The sequence below is a fragment of the Aulonocara stuartgranti genome, assembly GCF_965226115.1.
Source record: "Aulonocara stuartgranti genome assembly, chromosome: 7".
Classification (NCBI taxonomy): Eukaryota; Metazoa; Chordata; class Actinopteri; order Cichliformes; family Cichlidae; genus Aulonocara; species Aulonocara stuartgranti.
In genome coordinates this window covers 23,227,548-23,247,209 of record NC_138945.1, presented here as the reverse complement: position 1 = coordinate 23,247,209, position 19,662 = coordinate 23,227,548, and the positions used below count along the sequence as shown (strand labels likewise).

The following is a 19,662-nucleotide window of genomic DNA, read 5'->3' as shown; positions in this document are numbered from 1 at the left end:
AGCCTGTTTAGCAAAACATATGCCGGCCTTCCTGCCTTGCAAAGAAACACAAAGCCTGCTTTGGTGAATGCCCAAATCAGCAGAAGCAGTGTGCACAGCTGTCCTGTTGTTGCACCTTTGACTTCTGTGAGGCTCTAATAGAGGTCCAAAGAGTTTCCAATGTAAGTGTATGACAGTTTAATAACAACCTCTTCCACTCAGACCTTGTAGATCTGAAGGTACTGAGCTCACTGAACAAATTCCTAAGAACGAGTGAAATGTTTCACTTGGATTATGAAATTTAAGACCACTCTGCTTCCCAGCAGCCTCAGCAATGCCTTTGTACCTCAGGCTAACATAGGTGAAAACTGAAAATGTTGACTGTGTTAATGTGTAGCATGTCAGTGTGCTGAATTACAAATAAAACCAGAACTGCAACCCCTTTACTTTAACCAGTCCATTTAACCCATGTTTCAGCCATTTTTTAGGTTTCATGTCAGTCACATCAGCTTCACCACACAAAGCATGTTCACCAAAAATGAAACCCCACTAGCATGATAGAAGAACACAAAATGACTCATTATACATGCCAGTGATGGTCTTCACTGAGGCTGTGGAAATGCCTCATCATGGTTGAGATAAATGTGGTTGGAAAGAACCTGCCAGAGGGACGGCGCACGTGTGATCGATGACTACGTGAGGAATGAAAATCTTTCTTCTGAAAGCCCCTGGGTTAGATTCTCAAGTATTTAGATGGTGACGCACTTTCTAATCTAATCTTCAAAGTCAGAGGCTGTGAGGTCACCAGATGATATCACAACAAGTGCAGCTGTGCCATGTTTTTGACCTATTTTTATTTTTTTCGAGCCCCCTTATAACTGAAATTAGTTATTGCCGGTAACTGTTGATCCACTAACCTACACACAGCTATAACTGATACACTTTGGTTGATGCTTCTGTTCTCACCCAGAGTTATCGTGTATCGTTTCTTAGATGGTGACCAAGAGTGAGTGCTAAACAAATGACACAAAACTGAAACCGTACAAAAGTAAAGCCCCTTACTTATCACAAATCCACGGAACTAGAAACTGTTCTAGTTGAAATGTTTTAGAGATGTAGTCTAAAGTAAAGTTGCGACACTTTGCTGTCAAATATCTAAATATACAAAGTGAATTCTAAAAAATCTGCAACACTGTGTGAAATTTAAATAAATACAGAATGCGGTGACTTTGTAAATCTCATTAACTCATTTTTTTTAATTTATCATAGAGCATAAAAAATATTAAATGTTTAAACAGACATTTTATTGTTGCATGAAAAACATGAGCTCATTTTGAATTTGATGGCAACAACATCCCCTCTTCTGTCAACATCTGGAAGCGAGCAGACCAGCTACTGGGCTCTTTCTGGTTCTTGTCTGATATACGTAGGATCCTAGTTGTGTAAAAACTGGTGTTGCTCCAAATCATGCAGGACCCTTTATGCATAAAAGATTTCTCCAGTTTTTAGATGATATTATAGATAGGTGATGAAATATTTAAAGACTGTGCTATTTTAATTCTGCTCTTTTCAGTCCCATCACCTCAGATAAAGAAAATCAAAAACCCAGCTGATCAGTCTGCCTTTACAAACATCTGTCAAAAATGAATGAGTCTTTCTGAAGATCATACTGAATTCAAGGGTGATGCTCTAAGGCAACAAGTCGGTGCAATTTCTCCCCTCCTAGATACTCTGCAATTGACTATAAGTCGTGTTACTGAAAAGTGGAAGCATTTAGGAACCACAGCAACTCAACCATGAAGTGGCAGACCACGCAAAGTCAAAGAGCACGGGTCTGCTGAGGACTGAGGTGCAAAAATCACAGAAAAGTCACCAACTCTCTGCTGACTCACTAACTGCAGAGCTCCAAACCTCCTGCGGCATCAGCAGAAGAGTTGTGCGCCGGGGGCTTCAGGGCATGACGCAGCTCCTGTAGGTAATGTGCAAGAAGCCCAGTGCTGTCTGAAAAGGTGGGCAATACAAGTTCAGATGCACAGGATAAAATTATTTCATGAATTACTTAAAAAACAAAAACAAAAAAAAACAACTAAATTTCCCTGCTGTATGGTTCACATATATCATCTTTATCTGTGCTGTAGGTGCTGTATCAAAAATAAAATGTCTAAAAATGTCAAAAATAGAGACAACAGTTACCAGGGATGTACTTTTTTCCCCCCTACATGACTATTAGTAAGCGGCATTGACACTTTGATGGAAAATTTAATTCACACAGAAGCTAAAAATATGCCTGTGTAGTATGTGTCTATTTTTAGATTTGACTCTGATACTGGAGAAAACTCAAACTGCACCAATAGAGCGCTCAGGGTCGATTTCTAAACTTCATTAACTGACAAATACTTGCAAACAGGCAATAACAATAAGGCTAAGCATGCATTGAGCTCTCTTTTCAAAACCTTTAATCAAAAACTGCACAAGAAAGCAACATTTTATTGGCAGAAAAGAATATCAGTCTGACACATGTTCAGTTTTCTGGATTTGCAGGGCATGCGCTTTATTAACGTGGAGGTTTTGAAAAGAACACAAGCTGGAAAAAAATGATCATGAGGAAGCAAACATTGGCAAAACATGACAGTGTGATGAGGAGGAAGTGAAAGGGGAGCTCGGGGGAAAAAAAGGAGAAAGTTTGTGACTTTTTAAACAAATTTAAAAACATGGGGGAAAAAAACAAAACACTGTTCAGTTGAATGAAACCTGCTTGTTCAAGTGTCGGATTCACAGGGGATTCTGAAAAGTCAACAAGTGAAACAGTCGCCCAATCATAATTAAAGCCATGTTTTAAAATCAGTCACGTCCTCTTTAAACAGGCATCTGCGTGGAAATGTAAATAAGAAGCCAGTAAAGTACCTTTGTGCTGGTTGAACTGTAGCTGTAACCATGCGTTACTTTTTGTTTTGCTTTGTGTTTACCAGCAAAAGCACCTCAAAGGGGACTTAAAGTATGATGTAAATACCAACAGACATTTCAACACAATTTGTCTTCAGTCCTTTATACTTTCTGTCTGTTTCTGTGGAAGTGTTTTTAATCTGTTGTTTCTTGTCAACTTACCAAAAAAAGACTAATAAAATTAGTCAAAATATTTTTAAGCATTTCTAAACTGAATTTAATTTCAAGTAATAGGCGCCACTTGTGCAACCTGAAAGGTCCATGAAACTCATTATTGCTTTGGGTAAAAGTCTGTGGCACTGGTACGCAACGTAAGTTACAACATGAAATCCACTGAATATCTTTATTACAGCATATTAATGTTTAAAAAAAAAAAAAAAGAGTGATATTAAAAGTTACATGTGTGCCACATTAAAATAAAGATTAACACTGCCTTCTAATCCTTAAGGAGATACATTAGTTATTTATACACTACAGCACTGTTCAGCAGTCTGTGGACAAACTGGAGAACGGCGGCTTTCATTTAAAATCCACAGGACCAATTGGAGCTCGAGGTCGGGGTGTCAAACATAAGGCCTGAGGACCATAATGGGCCCGGCAAAGACTTCAATGGACGGCTTTGGAAAAGATTGCATAGATTTGGAAATTTTTACTGTATTTTCATAAGTTTTGCAGCTTTTTTGACTCACACAGACCTCCCCCATTCATACCACACCAAAGCAGTTAAGTAACAGATTCCTGTTTTTACACTATCAACCAAAAAAAAAAAAAAAAAAAAAAAAACGTGGGTCCACAGTTTAACAAAAGAGTAATTAACAAAACCTTTACGTTTTATAAATACAGGACAGTCTGGGCAACGTGCTACCACTTTTTCTGCAATTTTACACATTTATCATGTAGAAAAACGATCATGTAGTGTTGAATGTCAGGGATTAAATGTTTACTTAAATGTTTTTACTGGTCTGGTTCTCTTCAGATCAAAGTGGCCCGCAGCATAAAATGAATTTGACATCCCCGATTTAGGTAATTGCCTAAAAAGGCTCTACTTGTAAAGTTTCTTTCTCCAGAGGGGGGACACAATATGTTGCTAAATAAGAAAAGCAAAATTAATTAACAAAATTCTGCAAAATAAAGGGTGCAGCGTTGTGATGCGAATGAATGAAAAGGGTTTAAATACATTTTTATATTATACAGATCCAATAAACACTCAGCTACACAAACAACTCTTCTTCACAGCCAGCGGTTCCTCTTATATTAAACTGCTCAGTAATTCTACATTTAATAGAATAGTGATGAATCATTTCCCGGGCACAGACAAAAAACAAACAAACAAACAAAACAAACAAACAAAAAAAGCAGACCGCATTAAATGCAGCTCAAACTCCTTTTCCCTTTTCGTTTTATACTCTTTTATAAAATCTTTGAGAAAAGCGTTTATGAGGAACTTTTAACTCGAGACGTCAATTGGATACAGCCGCTGATAGGAAAACGAACATTTCTCAGCTTATTCTCAGTTGCACTTTGCCCTAAAGGAGCAGGACCTTTGTATACATGTGTACGTCACATCCAGGAGTCCAAACTGTTCGGACGCAACTTTACTGATTTTTTTTTTAAAGAAAAAAAAAAAAAGGAGAACAACCATCTTTCAGGGGAGCAGTTTTTGGGCATCTGTGTTTAGGCGTCAGCTCTACACTCTCTACATCTCTACCTGTGTTAACGTTGCGTATCATTTCTGTCTGCAGTCAGTTCTGCTGGCACAACAGCGCCCCCTTGTGTCTGAGCCGCTATCGTTTCCTGTCAGCTGAATCAGTCACTGCTTTAGGTCACGACACCGTGAGCTCAAGCGAAAACAACAGACTGTGCCCACGCTGTACACATACATGGAGTGTGTATATATTCATACCACAAAGGGAAAAGATCAGACTTTCCTCACCATGCTTCCCCCTCCCGCTTCAAGTGTTTTCCAGCCTGACTCATGGTTTTCCGTTGATGCAGGAGTTCTTGCTGCGGCTCAGCCAGGACGGCAGGAGGCTGCGTGGTCTGGGCGGCCGGGCGGAGGCCTGCGCGAGGCGGATCATTCGCGGCGAACGCCACACCTTGATGGTGGAGTCGTCGCTGGCGGACAGCAGCAGCTCCTGGTCGGCGGGGCTGAACGCCACCGAGTTCACCACATCGTCGTGTGCCAGACGCGCCAGACAGATGTTGTAGTGACGGTCCCAGATGTAGCCGTGCTTGTCCTCGGCTCCACTACAGGTGGGAGATTGGAGGGTAAGTCAGAGCGGTTACCGAGCGTTTGATTTAGTGTGTAAACATTTGCAGTGAATATCAATTAAAACTGACAAACACATGAATACGTTTACTTTACTTTGAAATAGATCAAGGTAGTCCCCTGTGAAGCTGGAGCTGTGTGTGGTTACGCAGCGCTTTTACCTCATCAATGTTTCAATCAAATAAATCGTGAATAGTGAGTTTAACAAAACTGTGTTATACATATTTCTATTAAACCACAGAGTTCAGAATTTGAGTTATTCAGACATAAACATACAATCACAGCCCACAAACCCCTTAAAACAACAGCATATGATTATTAATATTTATCTATGAACACATTTTATTTCATTTATTTCATTTGTGTTTATCTACTAGGTTTTTTTTTGTCTTTTATTTATTCTTCTGTACACCACTTTGGTCCATGTGGTTGGTTTCAAGTGCTTTACAAATAAACCTGCTATAGTATCGTGTAGTATGGTACAGTATGCGGTATCGTATTTCCCTAAAATGCAAAAGATCACCAGTTTGGGACTAGGAGGAGACACCAACCGAGTCTCAGTTGTGGGTTTCTATCTTGTGAGAAATCTGAAGCAAATCAAACTTGCTGATATATCGGCTGTGGATCTACATTTTGTCTTATAGTGATAATGGGTGTCACTTCACTGCATCTATGAACCTTTGGTCTACCTCTTTTCTTCCTGCCTGGCAACTCTTCAACATCTACTGTCCGTTATGCCCACCATCTCTCCTCCGTACATATCCAAACCAGCTCAATCCGAGCTGTCCCTCTATCCTTGTCACTCTCAACAAAAATCTTCACATGCCATGGGAAATATTTGTTTTTATATAAGTAGTGGGGGAATAATATGGACAGTAAGTGGAAAATCTCTTCATGACAGCACCCATCATACTGAACAGATTCTTCTCGGTTTCGAGGGAAGATTTTGTTTCTGCTTCATTATTTTCTTTTTGCTCAAACTCACGACTGACACGTCCTGAGTGTAAACCTTAACATCCGAAAGCAGCGTCTTCATTCAAACGAGCTGTCTGATTACTGTTTTAAATTCTGACACACCCCTGTTACTAGAAATAACGTCATGTACAACTGACACACTGTGACGCACTGTGCCAAAACGAAAAAAAGGGAATTTCTTACATCCTGAGCAGTGAAATGGTGAGCACGTTTACCCAACACTGCAGTATCGCTTCCTTTTCTGTTGCCCAGTGGAGAGTGGCTCAAGTGTGAAAAACTTCTGTGTCTGAGGAATAAAATAACAAACACACCTGGCAACAAAGTCTCTGCTGACGTCCAGGAAGATGAAGAAGCACTCATCGTTGGGTGTGAAAGCTCGATGAGCGCGCAGGCTTCTTCTCTCCTCTCTCAAACTCTTCAGGTCAATCACGTGCAGGTCGATCTCCTCGGCGATGGGGGGCGGAGACATGGGGTCTGAGATCACACATCCAGCTGGCCAAGCCCGGCTATTAACATACAGGTATCTGACCAATGACAGAGGAGAAGTGATGTTAAACTAAAAAGCTGATACAGGATCAAATAAGCTCAAATATTTCTCATTTAATTACCTGTGGTCTGGAGAAAGGCCCATGCCAATGATGTGACCGTGGATATCAATAACATGATCCAGGGAATCAAAAAACTCGTCTGAACTTCGCTCTTCGCCGAGAACAGGACCCGAAGTGGTCATCTGTTCAGGCCTGATTCGCTTAATGCCTGGAAAGTGAAAAAGGAGCTTCCAGGTGAGAGAGGGTTGGCACAATTTTGAGAAAATATCGCAGCGTTGCTGAATAACTTTGTTACCTATCTGGTGAGGGGAGTATGTAAGGCTGCCGGTGGTGAAGAGTAAGTACGTTTTGTCTTCCTCCCCAGACTCGGACGGCTCAGTGAGGCTGGGGTCAGGGGGCTTCGTGTAGGCTCTGCCCATCAACTGAGCCACCTGGGTCTCAATCTCCAGCTCCTTCTGCCCCACGTTTTTTCGGCTCTGGGAGGAAGAAGGAAAGTGCAACAAAAGAAATTGAATTAAAAAAATGAAAAAGCTAAAAAAACAAAACAAAAGCCAAACAGATTCTTTACATGTATAACGTGCTCCAGTCCCGACATGGTTGGCTGAGGGAGACGAGGACTGGGGAGGCCGTGACTTCTCGCTCCCCTCTGGCACTCTTCCTCCTCTTCTTGCTCCTCTTCTTCCTCGCTACCGGACGTTGCCAAGTCAAAGAGGAGAGGCTGGTGGTGGTGCTGCCCCTTCTGCCTTCGGGCCTGAGACTGAGCTTCATAGTCCAACAGCAAGTCCGGGTTATCGTGCCGCCGACAGTGGGCCACCATCACCGTGCGAATGGTGCTGGCGTTGATGTTCTGGATCTTGAAAAGGCGCTTGACCACGTTGACGTTCTCCGATTCGATATCCTGTTGCAGGAAAGGAACGTTTATTTTTTGTTTTTCCCCTGGAAACCCACCGCTGCACATGCTCACATATATTCATAACCACGAGCTCCTCGATTTTATTGAATTTGCTGAATATACGCAAGATTTTAGAGATGTGTGAGTCTGTGCTCCAAAACAAGAGCAAACCCACAGAGCACTGCCATATTAAAATTAAATAGAAACAAATATGTTTACAGTCTGCTGCTTTGAAAAAAAGAAAACAAACCAAATTTCTCAGAGTTATTGAAAGAAACCAAATGGATTAATACCTCACCAACAGTCTTTGATACTGAAAAAGAAAAATAACACCACCTTTCTACTAATGTGTGGATGCAATCTTTGTTTTCTCAGCTGTTGGGAGGTTTTTCCGCTCACGGTCATGTAAGCACCTACTTGATAACACACAAGATCCTGTTTTCTAGATCCTCCTCCTCACTTTCATAACCTGAGCCTTTAGTTTCTCTGCCCCAAAACTTTGGGATATGCCTACACCGGATCTCCGGACCATAAATCCCATGTATTCAGAACCGTTCATTATGACATGGCCTTAGTCTACAATCTATTGATCAGTTTTTACAGTTTAGTGGTTTTATGTGTTTTATTATCATTTAAGCGTGTATATGTTTTTAATTTCATAGACTAATGTAAGCTGTCTTTGAGGGCTTTTCATGATCTCAAACGCATCTTACAATTAGTTGCTTTCTACCTGTGCAAACACACTCTAGTTAGACTCACATGTTGACAGTGAAAATAGGTTAAATCAGGGGAAACACACATTTTCCACTCGACTACACATATTGCTCATTTCCTCCTTTATGATAACTGCATGGCAGATTTTATAATAATAATATCAAGGCTACAGTCTATGGTCTCACCTGGAAGGCTTTATTGAGCCAGAGCACAGAGCAGGATGTCATGTTGCCTATCCAGTGCAGGTTTCCAGATATCAGGTGGGTCTCATTCAGCCAGCAGCCAAAGACATCATAGGGCTTGTTCCTGACCCGCGACAACAGCGTGTAATTTTCTGTAGCAACGCATCGAATGGGGAGAGCGTCACAGAGAACACATTAATGAACAAATGCAGCTTAGACTAGCACGTGACGTTTTAAATGACTTGTCAGTTCGATGAGTAACCCTGAGCATAACCTCATAGTTGGAGAGTTGGATAATGAAGTTGGGTGAAAGCTCTTACACCATAAAATGTGACCAAAAATGGCATTTAACATGGACGTTCATTCAGAAATGTAATCATTAATCGCAAAATTTTAAAAAAAGTATTTTTTCCTTCTTTGAGCCTGAACTATGTAAATCAAATCAAGCTATTTAATGATGTTCATGAGGTTTCAAAAGCAATTTGGAGTATTTCATGGTTCCTACCTAGACTGATGACAGCGATTTCTCCTGATGACGAGTGGTGTGGTCCCAGGTAGACACCCGAGACGAGCAGCAGGCTGTCATCAGCGTTGAACTGGGAGAACTGGGTGTAGCCCCAGTTAAACTGCCGCATGCTGGAGCTGTGCACCAAGGAGATATTACCATCTGGCCGCTCAGTGTCCCATAGCTGCACACAGGAAGAGAGAAGATGTGAGAGAATGTGCAGGATGGATATTGATAAGACTTTAGAGAAACCAACGCCACATCCATGGCATCTGAGGAAGAGCCTCAGAAAGGAGAGACATCTAAGGCAAGAAGAGGGGTCCCTATTTGCCTCCAACTCTCTCAACAACACCAACGACCAGGACAAGGGACCACGATCTTCCCCAGTCCCCCAAACCCCTGATAGGCCATCACCCTCCTCCCCCTCCCTTTCTCCCTCCTCCCCACACCTGAAATTCACTGAGGAGATGATGGAGCGGGTCAATGCTGGGCTCAGCTCTACCCCCCGTCCCAATCCCTTTTTGTCCCCCATAAACCCCCCACCAGAGCGGCCAAAGGTTCGCCATCGAGCCCCACCCTCAACAGAGCAATCGAAGTCACATTGCCCAGCCTCGCCCCCCTTAGTTCCTCTTCATGCCCTGTCTCCGCAGTCTGATGCGTGATGTGTGAAGGGTCCGGGCTGTGAGGATTATGGCAGTGATGACTTTTCCCAGGAGAAGCTGGGACCCTGTTTACTAGAAGGTTTTAAAATTTCTGTACTTTTAGGTGACAGGAGACATGTGGCCTGGTCAAAACACAGAGAGCTGCACTCTAAAAGATCTTTAAACATAGTAAACATACCTTGTGTGCCACAGACTGCTCCCAAACACGAGGGGACAAGTAATACCTCTAAAACACTTAAGTTGGCTTTATTAAACATTAGATCTCTAGCTGGGAAAACATTTTTAATTAATGATTTAATCACTGAGCACAGCCTTGATTTTATGTTTTTAACTGAAACTTGGTTGGACCAAAGTAACAGTGGAGCTGTTCTCATCGAGACGACCCCTCCTAACTACAGTTTTATCAGTGAGGTCAGGGCGAGCAGGAGAGGAGGAGGGGTTGCTGTCTTATTTAATGAATCATTTCAATGTAAGCAGCTATCTCCTGGAAGTTTTCAGTCTTTTGAATATGTGGCTTTACAGCTGAAGGCCCCATCCAAAGTTGTGTTTCTTAATGTTTACAGGCCTCCCAAATACTGCACAGACTTTTTTAATGACCTCAGTGAACTGCTGTCTGTGATCTGTGTTGATTTTGACTGTGTAATTATTGCTGGGGATTTTAACATTCATGTGGACAACCCTCAGGACAAAGGGACTAAAGACCTGAGTAACACTCTGGGCAACTTTGGGCTGACTCAGCATGTAACAGAGGCCACACATAATAGAGGACACACTCTTGACCTACTGATCTCCAAAGGCCTGAGCATTTCAAAGGTTACTGTGTCTGATGTGGGCCTGTCTGATCATTACTGTGTTTTCTTTGAAAGTAAAATCTCAGCCCACACAAATATATCAACAACAGTGATCACAAAACGGTGTATAACTGAACACAGTAGTGCAATTTTTAACCAGGTCTTCCCATTAACACCTGACCTGTCCAGAGGGTCAGTCAATGAGCTCGTCAATAGCTTCAATGCTAACATGTTAAATGTAATGGACACTATTGCTCCCATTAAGGTGAAGGTTATCTCTGGAAGGAAAAAGTCTCCATGGAGAAACTCCACACTGGTGAAAAATGAAAAAAGAGAGTGTAGGAAAGCTGAGCGCAGATGGAGAAAAACAAACCTCCAGGTTCATTATGACATTTATAAAGAGAAACTTCACAATTATAATTTACAACTGAGGAATGCAAGGAGGTCCTACTTCTCTGACATCATCACTAAAAACAGCCATAATGCTCGGGTCTTATTTTCTACAGTTGACAGGCTAACAAACCCTCCTGTGTCAGTGGCAGCTGAACTTCATTCGACCATGGCCTGCAATGACTTTGCCAAATTCTTCACTGAAAAAATCCAAAAAATTAGACAAGCAATTGGTACATCAACAGCAGATCCAGGATATGTACTGTGTCCACCAAAAAACTGTTTAAACACCATGAAACAGTTTCAACCTATTAACAGCAAAGACCTGGAGGACATCTTAGGTCAACTGAACTCCTCCTCCTGCTGTTTAGATGTCCTGCCAACAAGTTTTTTCAAAAAGGTCTCAAAGACTTTGGAGTCAGACCTGTTACAGATCGTCAACTTTTCTTTATTATCAGGTGTGTTTCCAGAATCACTAAAAACTGCTGTAATCAAACCTATACTGAAAAAGGACAATCTTGACAAGACACAAATGAACAACTACAGGCCGATCTCAAATCTCCCGTTTTTAAGTAAGATCATTGAAAAAGCAGTTTCTCAACAGCTCAGTTACTTCTTAAAACAGAATAATTGCTACGATGCCTTCCAGTCAGGTTTTAGACAGAACCACAGCACTGAAACCGCTCTGACCAAAGTGTGACATATGTCTGAATACAGACAGTGGAAAAATGTCAGTCTTAGTTTTACTGGATCTCAGTGCAGCATTTGATACAGTTGACCACAACATATTACTCAAACAACTGGAGAACTGGGCAGGTCTTTCAGGAACTGTACTAAACTGGTTCAAAACATACGTAGAAAACAGGAAATACTTTGTATCAATAGGTAACTTCACATCTGAGCAGACAAGTATCACATGTGGAGTTCCCCAAGGTTCCATCTTGGGACCCCTTCTGTTTAACATCTACATGCTCCCACTGGCACAGATTATAAACAACAACAAAATAAACTATCACAGCTATGCAGATGACACACAAATATATATCACAATGTCACCAGGAGACCGAGGCCCTGTACAGGCTCTTGGTAAATGCATTGAGGAAATCAATGACTGGTTGTGCCACAATTTTCTCCAGCTAAACAAAAACAAAACTGAGGTAATAGTCTTTGGCGCCAAAGAAAAACGATTACAGGTCACCAGAGAACTTCAATCTATACATCTTAAAACCACAAACCAGGCGAGAAATTTGGGTGTAGTGATGGATGCAGACCTAAACTTAGAAAAACACATTAAGACAATAACAAAGTCAGCTTACTATCACCTCAAGAATATTTCAAGGATAAAAGATCTGATGTCTCAACAGGACCTGGAAAAACTAGTCCATGCATTCATTTTTAGTAGGCTTGATTACTGTAACAGCATCTTTACAGGTCTACCTAAAAAATCAGTCAGACAACTACAGCTCATTCAGAACTCTGCTGCTCAAGTCCTCACTAAGACCAAAAAAGTGGACCACATCAGTCCAGCTCTGAGGTCTTTACACTGGCTGCCTGTCCGTCAGAGGATAGACTTTAAAGTTCTGATGCTGGCCTATAAAGCTCTGAATGGTTTAGGACCAAAATACATCAATGACCTCCTGACCCAGTATGAACCATCCAGATCCCTCAGGTCATCTGGATCCGGTCTTTTATCAGTTCCCAGAGTCAGAACCAGACACGGAGAAGCTGCATTCAGCTTTTATGCTCCTTATATCTGGAACAAACTCCCAGAAAGCCTCAGATCAGCTGAAACACTCAGTTTATTTAAATCCAGGTTGAAGACTCACCTGTTCTCAGCTGCATTTGAATAAAGCACCAAATCCACACTTTAAGCTTAAATTTCAAAACTTACATTTAACTACTGATTTTATCTACTGTTCTGATTTTATATACTGTTGTTTGTTTGTTAATTAGTTAGTTAGTTTGTTTGCTTGTTTTAATCAATTTTAAATCATGCTTTTTATTTGTTCTTGTTTCTAATGTCTCTGTAAAGCACTTTGAATCACCTTGTTGTTGAATTGTGCTATACAAATAAACTTGCCTTGCCTTGCCACTATCGGTTTTGCTCACAGGGCTGAATATTTAGCAAGTCCCTCGTCTATTCTTGGTAATATTCTGTGAGAAATAAAAAATGGCCTATGCAAGCTTTCAGCATCACCATTTCTATAAAAACTTCTTAGAGCACGAAACTTTTTGACACTACTCATCATTTTCCTTGAACCACTGCAGTCACAGATGAGACTGATCACTGTTAGACAAATAAATAAAAACCAACATAATTTTTTTTCTAATTAATCACGACTCTACGAACAGTATTTAACCAAAAAATAGAAATATTTTGTCCCAGAAAGTTGACTCTGTTCATCTGGATGAAGCGTTTTCAGTGGGAAGCGCTGGATGATTGAGCAGGAATCATGACTAACTCTCCACTACACTTCTATTCGTCCTCTCAACACTGTATTTTTTTCTTTGCGTGATGGTATTGAGTACTTCAGTTGTGCCATTGGTTGTCCACTAATTTCCGCGAGCACTGCTGCATACTTTGCACTTTATGGCCTGGAGTAATACTCACTATGTATTTGGACAGCAAGACATTGCTGCACAGGTAGTCAGACATTTTTCCCTTACTCTGTTTGCACTGTTTGTGCAAGTTGCCACTGATCTTCTGCAACAACCCCCCCAGATGAGTAAAATACCTAAAATTGAGTAAAAGTGTCCCCTTGTCCTCCATAGACAATAAGAAACCTCAGCAGCATATCTTACCTTAACAGTACAGTCTTTTGAGCAGGAGGAGAAGCGGTGACCCCGATGAGAGAAAGCCAGGTGAAGGACTTGGTCGGTGTGCTCTCTCAGAGTTTGAACCTCCACACAGGGGATGCAGTCAAACAGACGCTTGAACTCCCTGTACCACGATACAGCCGCTGCACACAGGCAGGTTTTGGAATTAATGAGAGAACATTTCAGCAGTAACTAAATTCCTCTCAGAAACAAATAAATAATAAAGATATTTACCAGGGTGCCGGGGTACCAAGCGGGGAATGCGGTAGTAGCTGTAGAACAGCTCCCTCCACAGGAACTCATCTCTGGAGACAGCCAGCCACTGTCGGCAGGTCAGACCAGCTCTCAGCACAGCATCATGGGGCAGACGCAGAAAGATCTCCAACACCAGGCTGTCCGGCAGAACTGGGCCACACTCCATCCTAACATCCTGAGTAACACGCACACACGGGTATAGTATAGTGCTGTGCAAAGGTTTCAGGCACAAAGTATAAAAGAGCCAACTTTTTATGAAGCTTTTTGGTTTTGTGTTTGAGCAGTCTGTGTCTGCATTCAGGTTAAAAAAAAAAAAAAATCTGCTAGGATACCAAAATAGGGAACTCATTTGTCGATGTGCATCTTGAAATCATCAAAACAGGAAGTCTTGTCTCAGATATCTCTGGCCCGGAAATATTGACCATTGTCTCCAGAGGGAAAAATTAGCTGATGGATTCCCGGACTGCTACATATTAGGTGATGATGATTAATTAGTCCCTGTTGTTGTTAGAAAAATTAGCAGCAATATTATATCTCAGGGTTTCATCTGAATATAAGCCATTCTCTGACTAATAGCAAAGAGGTTTTGGCCAGAGAAAAACCACAAGGACAATGATTAAAAAAATAAATTTTTAAGCACTTTAAATGAGGTTTGTGGAGTATTTCCCAAGAGGTAAGAGATGGGGGTACACCCTCAACAGTCTACACGTCCGTAAAGTAAACTTAAAATATATTTTTGATCATTAAATGGTCAGAAATGGCAGGAAAATGTACAGAATTGCAACTTTATCTTGACCAATCACGCTTATCTATGTGGTCTAACTCCAAAAGCCCATTTTAAGCCAGGAAGGAAACTGGACAGTTTCTGTGAGCTTCTTTCAACTCCAAATTAAAGCTGTCCAAACAAATATTTTTATGACTGCACATTTATAATCCTTTTTATGTTATCCATGTGAGTATATTGCATTTTATATTCTATTTGCTGCATTTTGGTTGAGATTCAACCAAGGATAAAAAACCTCATTCACTGCTTTATAAAACACACAATGTAAAATAAAGACATCACTCAGGCTCCATGAGATTAACTCCTATTCTGACTCCAGTCAGTTGAGATATGACTGAAATTCTATTTTTATTATTTATTGCACGAGCTATAAAGAACAAATACAGATCCAGCTTCTAGCATTAGCGTTTTCTGTTCATTTCAGCTCAATTATAATGAAAATTTCAGCTACACTTTTAAAATAAAATAACCAGTCAGGGTGCTGCATATTTTTGTGGCTCCACCATTAATGAGATTATCTGAAGCCAGACAGCTGTTGACAGCTGTTGCAGCGCAAAGACAGCGGCCCATTAAAGACATCATCGTGATGTCAGTGAACCTACGACCTGCCCTCTTCCTTAAAACCTGCTTTATTTGCAGAATTTTGAAAGGAAGGGGGAGCTGACATGTCGAGTCCTCTTCACAGCAGCTGGAACAGGGCCATGTTAGCGTGGCATTTCCTTACATCACAAAAGTGCAAAACGGAAAATTTTACGTGAACTGAGTTTTTAAAAATGTGATCGACACCCTCTCCAACTTTGGAGTAAACGTCCCCAGCTCTTCCGTGAGGGACCGTCGTGAAACGATGACCTAACATGGACATTTTATGTCGGGTACTATGTTTACAGTGAAATCAAACCAGTCTAGCCTTCCTCCTCACAAACCGGACATCTGTAGAAATACGTTGTAAGTAATAAACGTTTGTATTTGTTTGCCAGTCTAAATTGGAAAAGAGTTTCGTTTTCAGCTACTGCAGAAGACTATGTAGCTAGCTTTAAGCGAGCTAACTTATTAAGAATGCAGCTAGCTGTTAGCTGACATTTGTTTTCAACTTTTAGCTGCGCCCGGCAACACTCAATATTGACTGCTAGCTGCTAATTTTACAACTAAAAGCTTTCGTTGACTAATTTAAAGAGCCTCGCTTCATACAGGTTTAATGACACAACCCACCTGCTGGATCAGAGTATGTTGGAGAGAAAAATCCAACGGCTAGCCAGCGCTAAACGCTAGCCACAGAAAATGACAACAATCCTGCAGCAGCTACGAGACGGACAGACGCTACTAATAGATGGCAGAATAATCGATACACACACCGAGGAACTTTAACGTATGCAGTCCGACAGAAGAGTTCGGAAAAATTGATTTAAAAGTCAAAAGTAAAGATAAAGAATAAATGTTGTGTCATATTGAGATTACTAAAGCAACTCTATTTTATTTAACTGCATAATCGTTTTCTTCTTCTTTCAGCTTCTCCCTTTAGGGGTCGCCACAGCTGATCATCTGCATCACTCTAGTATCCTGTTATGTCACACCAAACCTCTGTATGTTCTCCTTCTGTGGTCGTCCTCTTTTGTTTGGCAGCTTCATCATTAACATCCTCTGCACATGTCAGCCTTGTCTTTCTAATTGTGTCTCCAAACCCCCCAACCCGCTGAGATACTCCTCTAATCTTAACATCTCAGGTCTCACTGTCATCTTGTAAGCCTTTGCTTGCTGCTATCTATCAGTCACAAGTCAACCCTGACACTCGTCTCCACCCACCTCCACCTTTTGTCTTCACCACTGTCTCCTGCTCATTCGCACACATGTATTCGGTTTTGCTTCGACTGACTTTTATTCCTCTTCTCTCCAGAGGACACCTTCACCTTTCCATGCTCTCTTCCATCTGCTGTGACCGTTCATCAACTCCTCAAAGTCCTCCTTCCACCTTCCTGACACACACTTTTCTCTCTTTCTTTCTTTAATCACGCAAAGCTGCTGCTAATCCTTTCCAGCTCGATCCCTCTGTCTAACCAATCGATGCAAAATCTTTTGTCTCCTTCCTTAAGACATAAAAGTAACTTCAACAAAGTTAACTCGGCCTGTTCAGCATTTACACTTAGGATATTTTATGACTCATATCATCATCATCATCATCTCCAACTCTGAATTTGATATGTTTAGTTAGATGAGAGACAGAGAAGAAAACTCAGTTTCTGCCAATAGATATAACACTTTTTTTGGGTAGTTTTTTACTCTTGTTTATGTTTTTTTTTTATGTAAAGTGATGCAACACACACAAACAGACATACACAAATAATGTGATTGTTTTGATGAATGCAAAAAGAGAAATGCAAAAAGAAAACTCATAAAAGAAACTGTTCACTTTATTTCTCCAACATTGTTTCAGCTCTAAGATTTATGTTGACATGGTGACGTTGGATGGAAAATTAAGAAAAAGCTGATGGAAAACTTTTTTCATATGTGTGTAAAAATATACACCACCCCTATAAAAAGCCATTTTATTAGCATCAGTAAATTATCTCATTTTCTTTTCTTGCCCATGAAGTAAGCAGACAATGGAGAAATGAAGGGCAGTAACAGGAGTGGTGGCTCGTGGTAAACTGACACCCCAGTTGTGTACTGAAGCCTGTGTGACTGAAAAATAGCTGAGTCATTAGGTTGGCACTGTCGCTGCACATATAACACTGACTACTGACCAGCTACACAAGATCTGACACAAGACTGACCAGTGAAGAAAACACTGACGTGGAGCCATGCTGTGACTGATATGTTCTGGTAAGATTTTAAATTTCCCTAGATTTTTTCCTAAAGTTTTAAACATAAAGATTTATTAATGAATATATTTATTAATTAAATAATGTGAGTAATGCATTTATTTTTGTTTAGATAAGCAACATTTTCACCGCTTTTTTTTATGTTTTATTTTTTTAATGAAATAAAGATGTAAAACATAGACATGCATCCTGGGTGAATGTGTTAATGGCATATGTCAATGGAGCTTGCAAAGGAAAGCGTCTGGACTTCTTTAAGTTGCTTGAAGACGTTTCACCTCTCATCCGAGAAGCTTCTTCAGTTCTAAGGTCAAATGGTGGAGAGTCCCAGATATAAACCTAGTGGGAGTTTCCCCCCACAGAGGGACAAAAGGACCCCCTGATGATCCTCTAATCGCCTGAGCCAATGGTCAGTGGTCAATGGTAACTTTATGTGTGAAACTGGGTGTGGGTCCCAATCAGCCAGAGTTTCGGGTGTGTTCATTGTGAAACCTGGCCCCACCTTATGCGAATTCCTGAGATCAGATGGCCCAGGATGTGAGTGGGCGTTAAGGCGTCTGGGGAGGGATCTCAAAACTGGATTATAGATGGCAGAGAGTTGGTGTCGTAAACCCCCGCCTCTGTTCAAAGATGGTCGCTCACAGTGGACATAGATGGCTTCTTTCACTCCTCTTTCAAACCATCTGTCCTCTCTGTCCAAAATGTGAACATTGGCATCCTCGAAAGAGTGTCCTTTATCTTTTTCTTCAAGCAACTTAAAGAAGTCCAGACGCTTTTCTTTGCAAACTCCTTTGACTACGATGACCTGGATGACTGAGAACCTTCACAGACATATTGCTGTTAATGGCATATGTTACACCTGATAGGGATCAGTTTACCTGCTGCACCATTATCTCAGCAGAAGAGGCTAGGCTAATGCTGCAACAGATAACAGACAGATAAAGTTTCTGTCTTTATTTAGCGCTGCACAATGTGGCTGCCTGGGTCGTGTCTTGCTGTTGCTCCTCAGCAAAGGACGGGACATCATCAGGAGAGGCATACAAGTGTAAAGGTGTTCATCATTGGGTAACATGGTATCATTTCAGAACAATAATTTGCAGAGTTGTCCTAAACATGCTGTTACTTACCTCGTTCTCCAGGAAAGCAAGTGTGGACAGTGTCTGATGATGCAGCGACATCCAGTCAAAAGCCTTCCTAATTCCTCTCAGCGGTGCGGAGAGGAACGACAGCCACATTTTCTCCACCCGGACACCCTGCAAAGTGTTTAATCTCCGCTCTGGTCTGACTTTGTGTTGCTCTGTGCTTGTTATAATGATGACTTATCTAAAAACTCCTGTTTGGGAAGCTGGATAATGTCTGACAGCTGACAAATACAGCAGCATCAGTCAGGTCATCATGTCACATCATGACTTTAACCAATAAAGAGTTGTGCAGGATGTTTCATTTTGTATTTCCTGGTGTGTTTCCAGTAAAGTAGTGATTTCTAGTATTTGTCAAAAAAAAAAAAAAAAAGAAAAGAAAAGAAGAAAGACGATTGCTCGTACAAAGTGAGGCTGCAATCAGTTTTCAGTAAAGTGACTTTTATTTATCGAGCTAAAAAGTGTCACTGACATAAAAATTGTCTTTTTCTAGAGAGATCTGGCCAAGAGTGGGGCAGAAAATGCAACAAATATAAAATAACAGTCGTATAAAAATATCTGAAGTGGCCAAAAAGAACTGGACTGGTTATAATAGAGAGCACACAGGAGTTACAGTAACAGAGAATCATATAACCCCTACAGTCTATTTACCAATATGAGCAAAGATAGCACATAAAAACACACAAAATGACCTTTTTGTGAAACCATCTCTTCTCTCTAGTGTCTCTGGCGCCATCCTGTGGAAGAAACTACTGTTTCAGGCTGTAGGACTTGTTGGGGATCAGTCTGCTGAGCGTGCAGGATTATAAAAATATTTCCAAGGTTTATGAAAACACCATGGCAACACAGGAAATATGCACTAATCATAAAAACACGCCAACTACTTGTTAATGGGATTACACCAAATATGTTAAAGTATCCATGCCGGTCAGTACTTTAATACTGTACACTGCATATTAACTTTTTATTGTTAAAATTCAGCACCTCATCTTCTGATAACTGAC

The 19,662-nt window shown here is 41.0% G+C and overlaps 1 protein-coding gene and 1 long non-coding RNA gene across 3 annotated transcripts; one reads left to right on the top strand and one right to left on the bottom strand.

Annotated features, from left to right (window-relative positions):
- Window positions 1-2,499: 2,499 nt before the first annotated feature.
- On the bottom strand, window positions 2,500-16,219 carry fbxw5 (F-box and WD repeat domain containing 5). Its single transcript, XM_082540379.1, has 10 exons — window positions 15,916-16,219; window positions 13,902-14,097; window positions 13,653-13,810; window positions 9,008-9,191; window positions 8,506-8,654; window positions 7,283-7,612; window positions 7,010-7,190; window positions 6,775-6,922; window positions 6,478-6,690; window positions 2,500-5,169 (listed from the first exon to the last, which is right to left on the bottom strand). Exons 2-10 carry the CDS (start codon window positions 14,086-14,088, stop codon window positions 4,896-4,898), a joined length of 1,824 nt encoding a protein of 607 aa, XP_082396505.1. The 5' UTR covers window positions 14,089-14,097; window positions 15,916-16,219; the 3' UTR covers window positions 2,500-4,895.
- On the top strand, window positions 14,114-18,960 carry LOC309710688. Of its 2 annotated transcripts, XR_014277778.1 has the most exons (5): window positions 15,025-15,651; window positions 16,213-16,286; window positions 17,294-17,523; window positions 18,481-18,570; window positions 18,659-18,960. It is a non-coding gene; the product is annotated as an uncharacterized lncRNA (long non-coding RNA). The 2 variants fall into 2 exon arrangements; XR_014277777.1 differs by having other exon boundaries at window positions 14,114-15,651; window positions 16,213-17,523.
- The last annotated feature ends 702 nt before the right edge of the window (window positions 18,961-19,662 follow it).

Coding starts and splice junctions, on each gene's coding strand:
- fbxw5 (XM_082540379.1), bottom strand. CDS start 14,088: ATGGAGTGTGGCCCAGTTCTGCCGGACAGCCTGGTGTTGGAGATCTTT. Junction 8,655..9,007: donor AATCGCTGTCATCAGTCTAG/GTAGGAACCATG, acceptor GCGTTGCTACAG/AAAATTACACGCTGTTGTCG. Junction 6,691..6,774: donor GGCCTTTCTCCAGACCACAG/GTAATTAAATGA, acceptor GTCATTGGTCAG/ATACCTGTATGTTAATAGCC.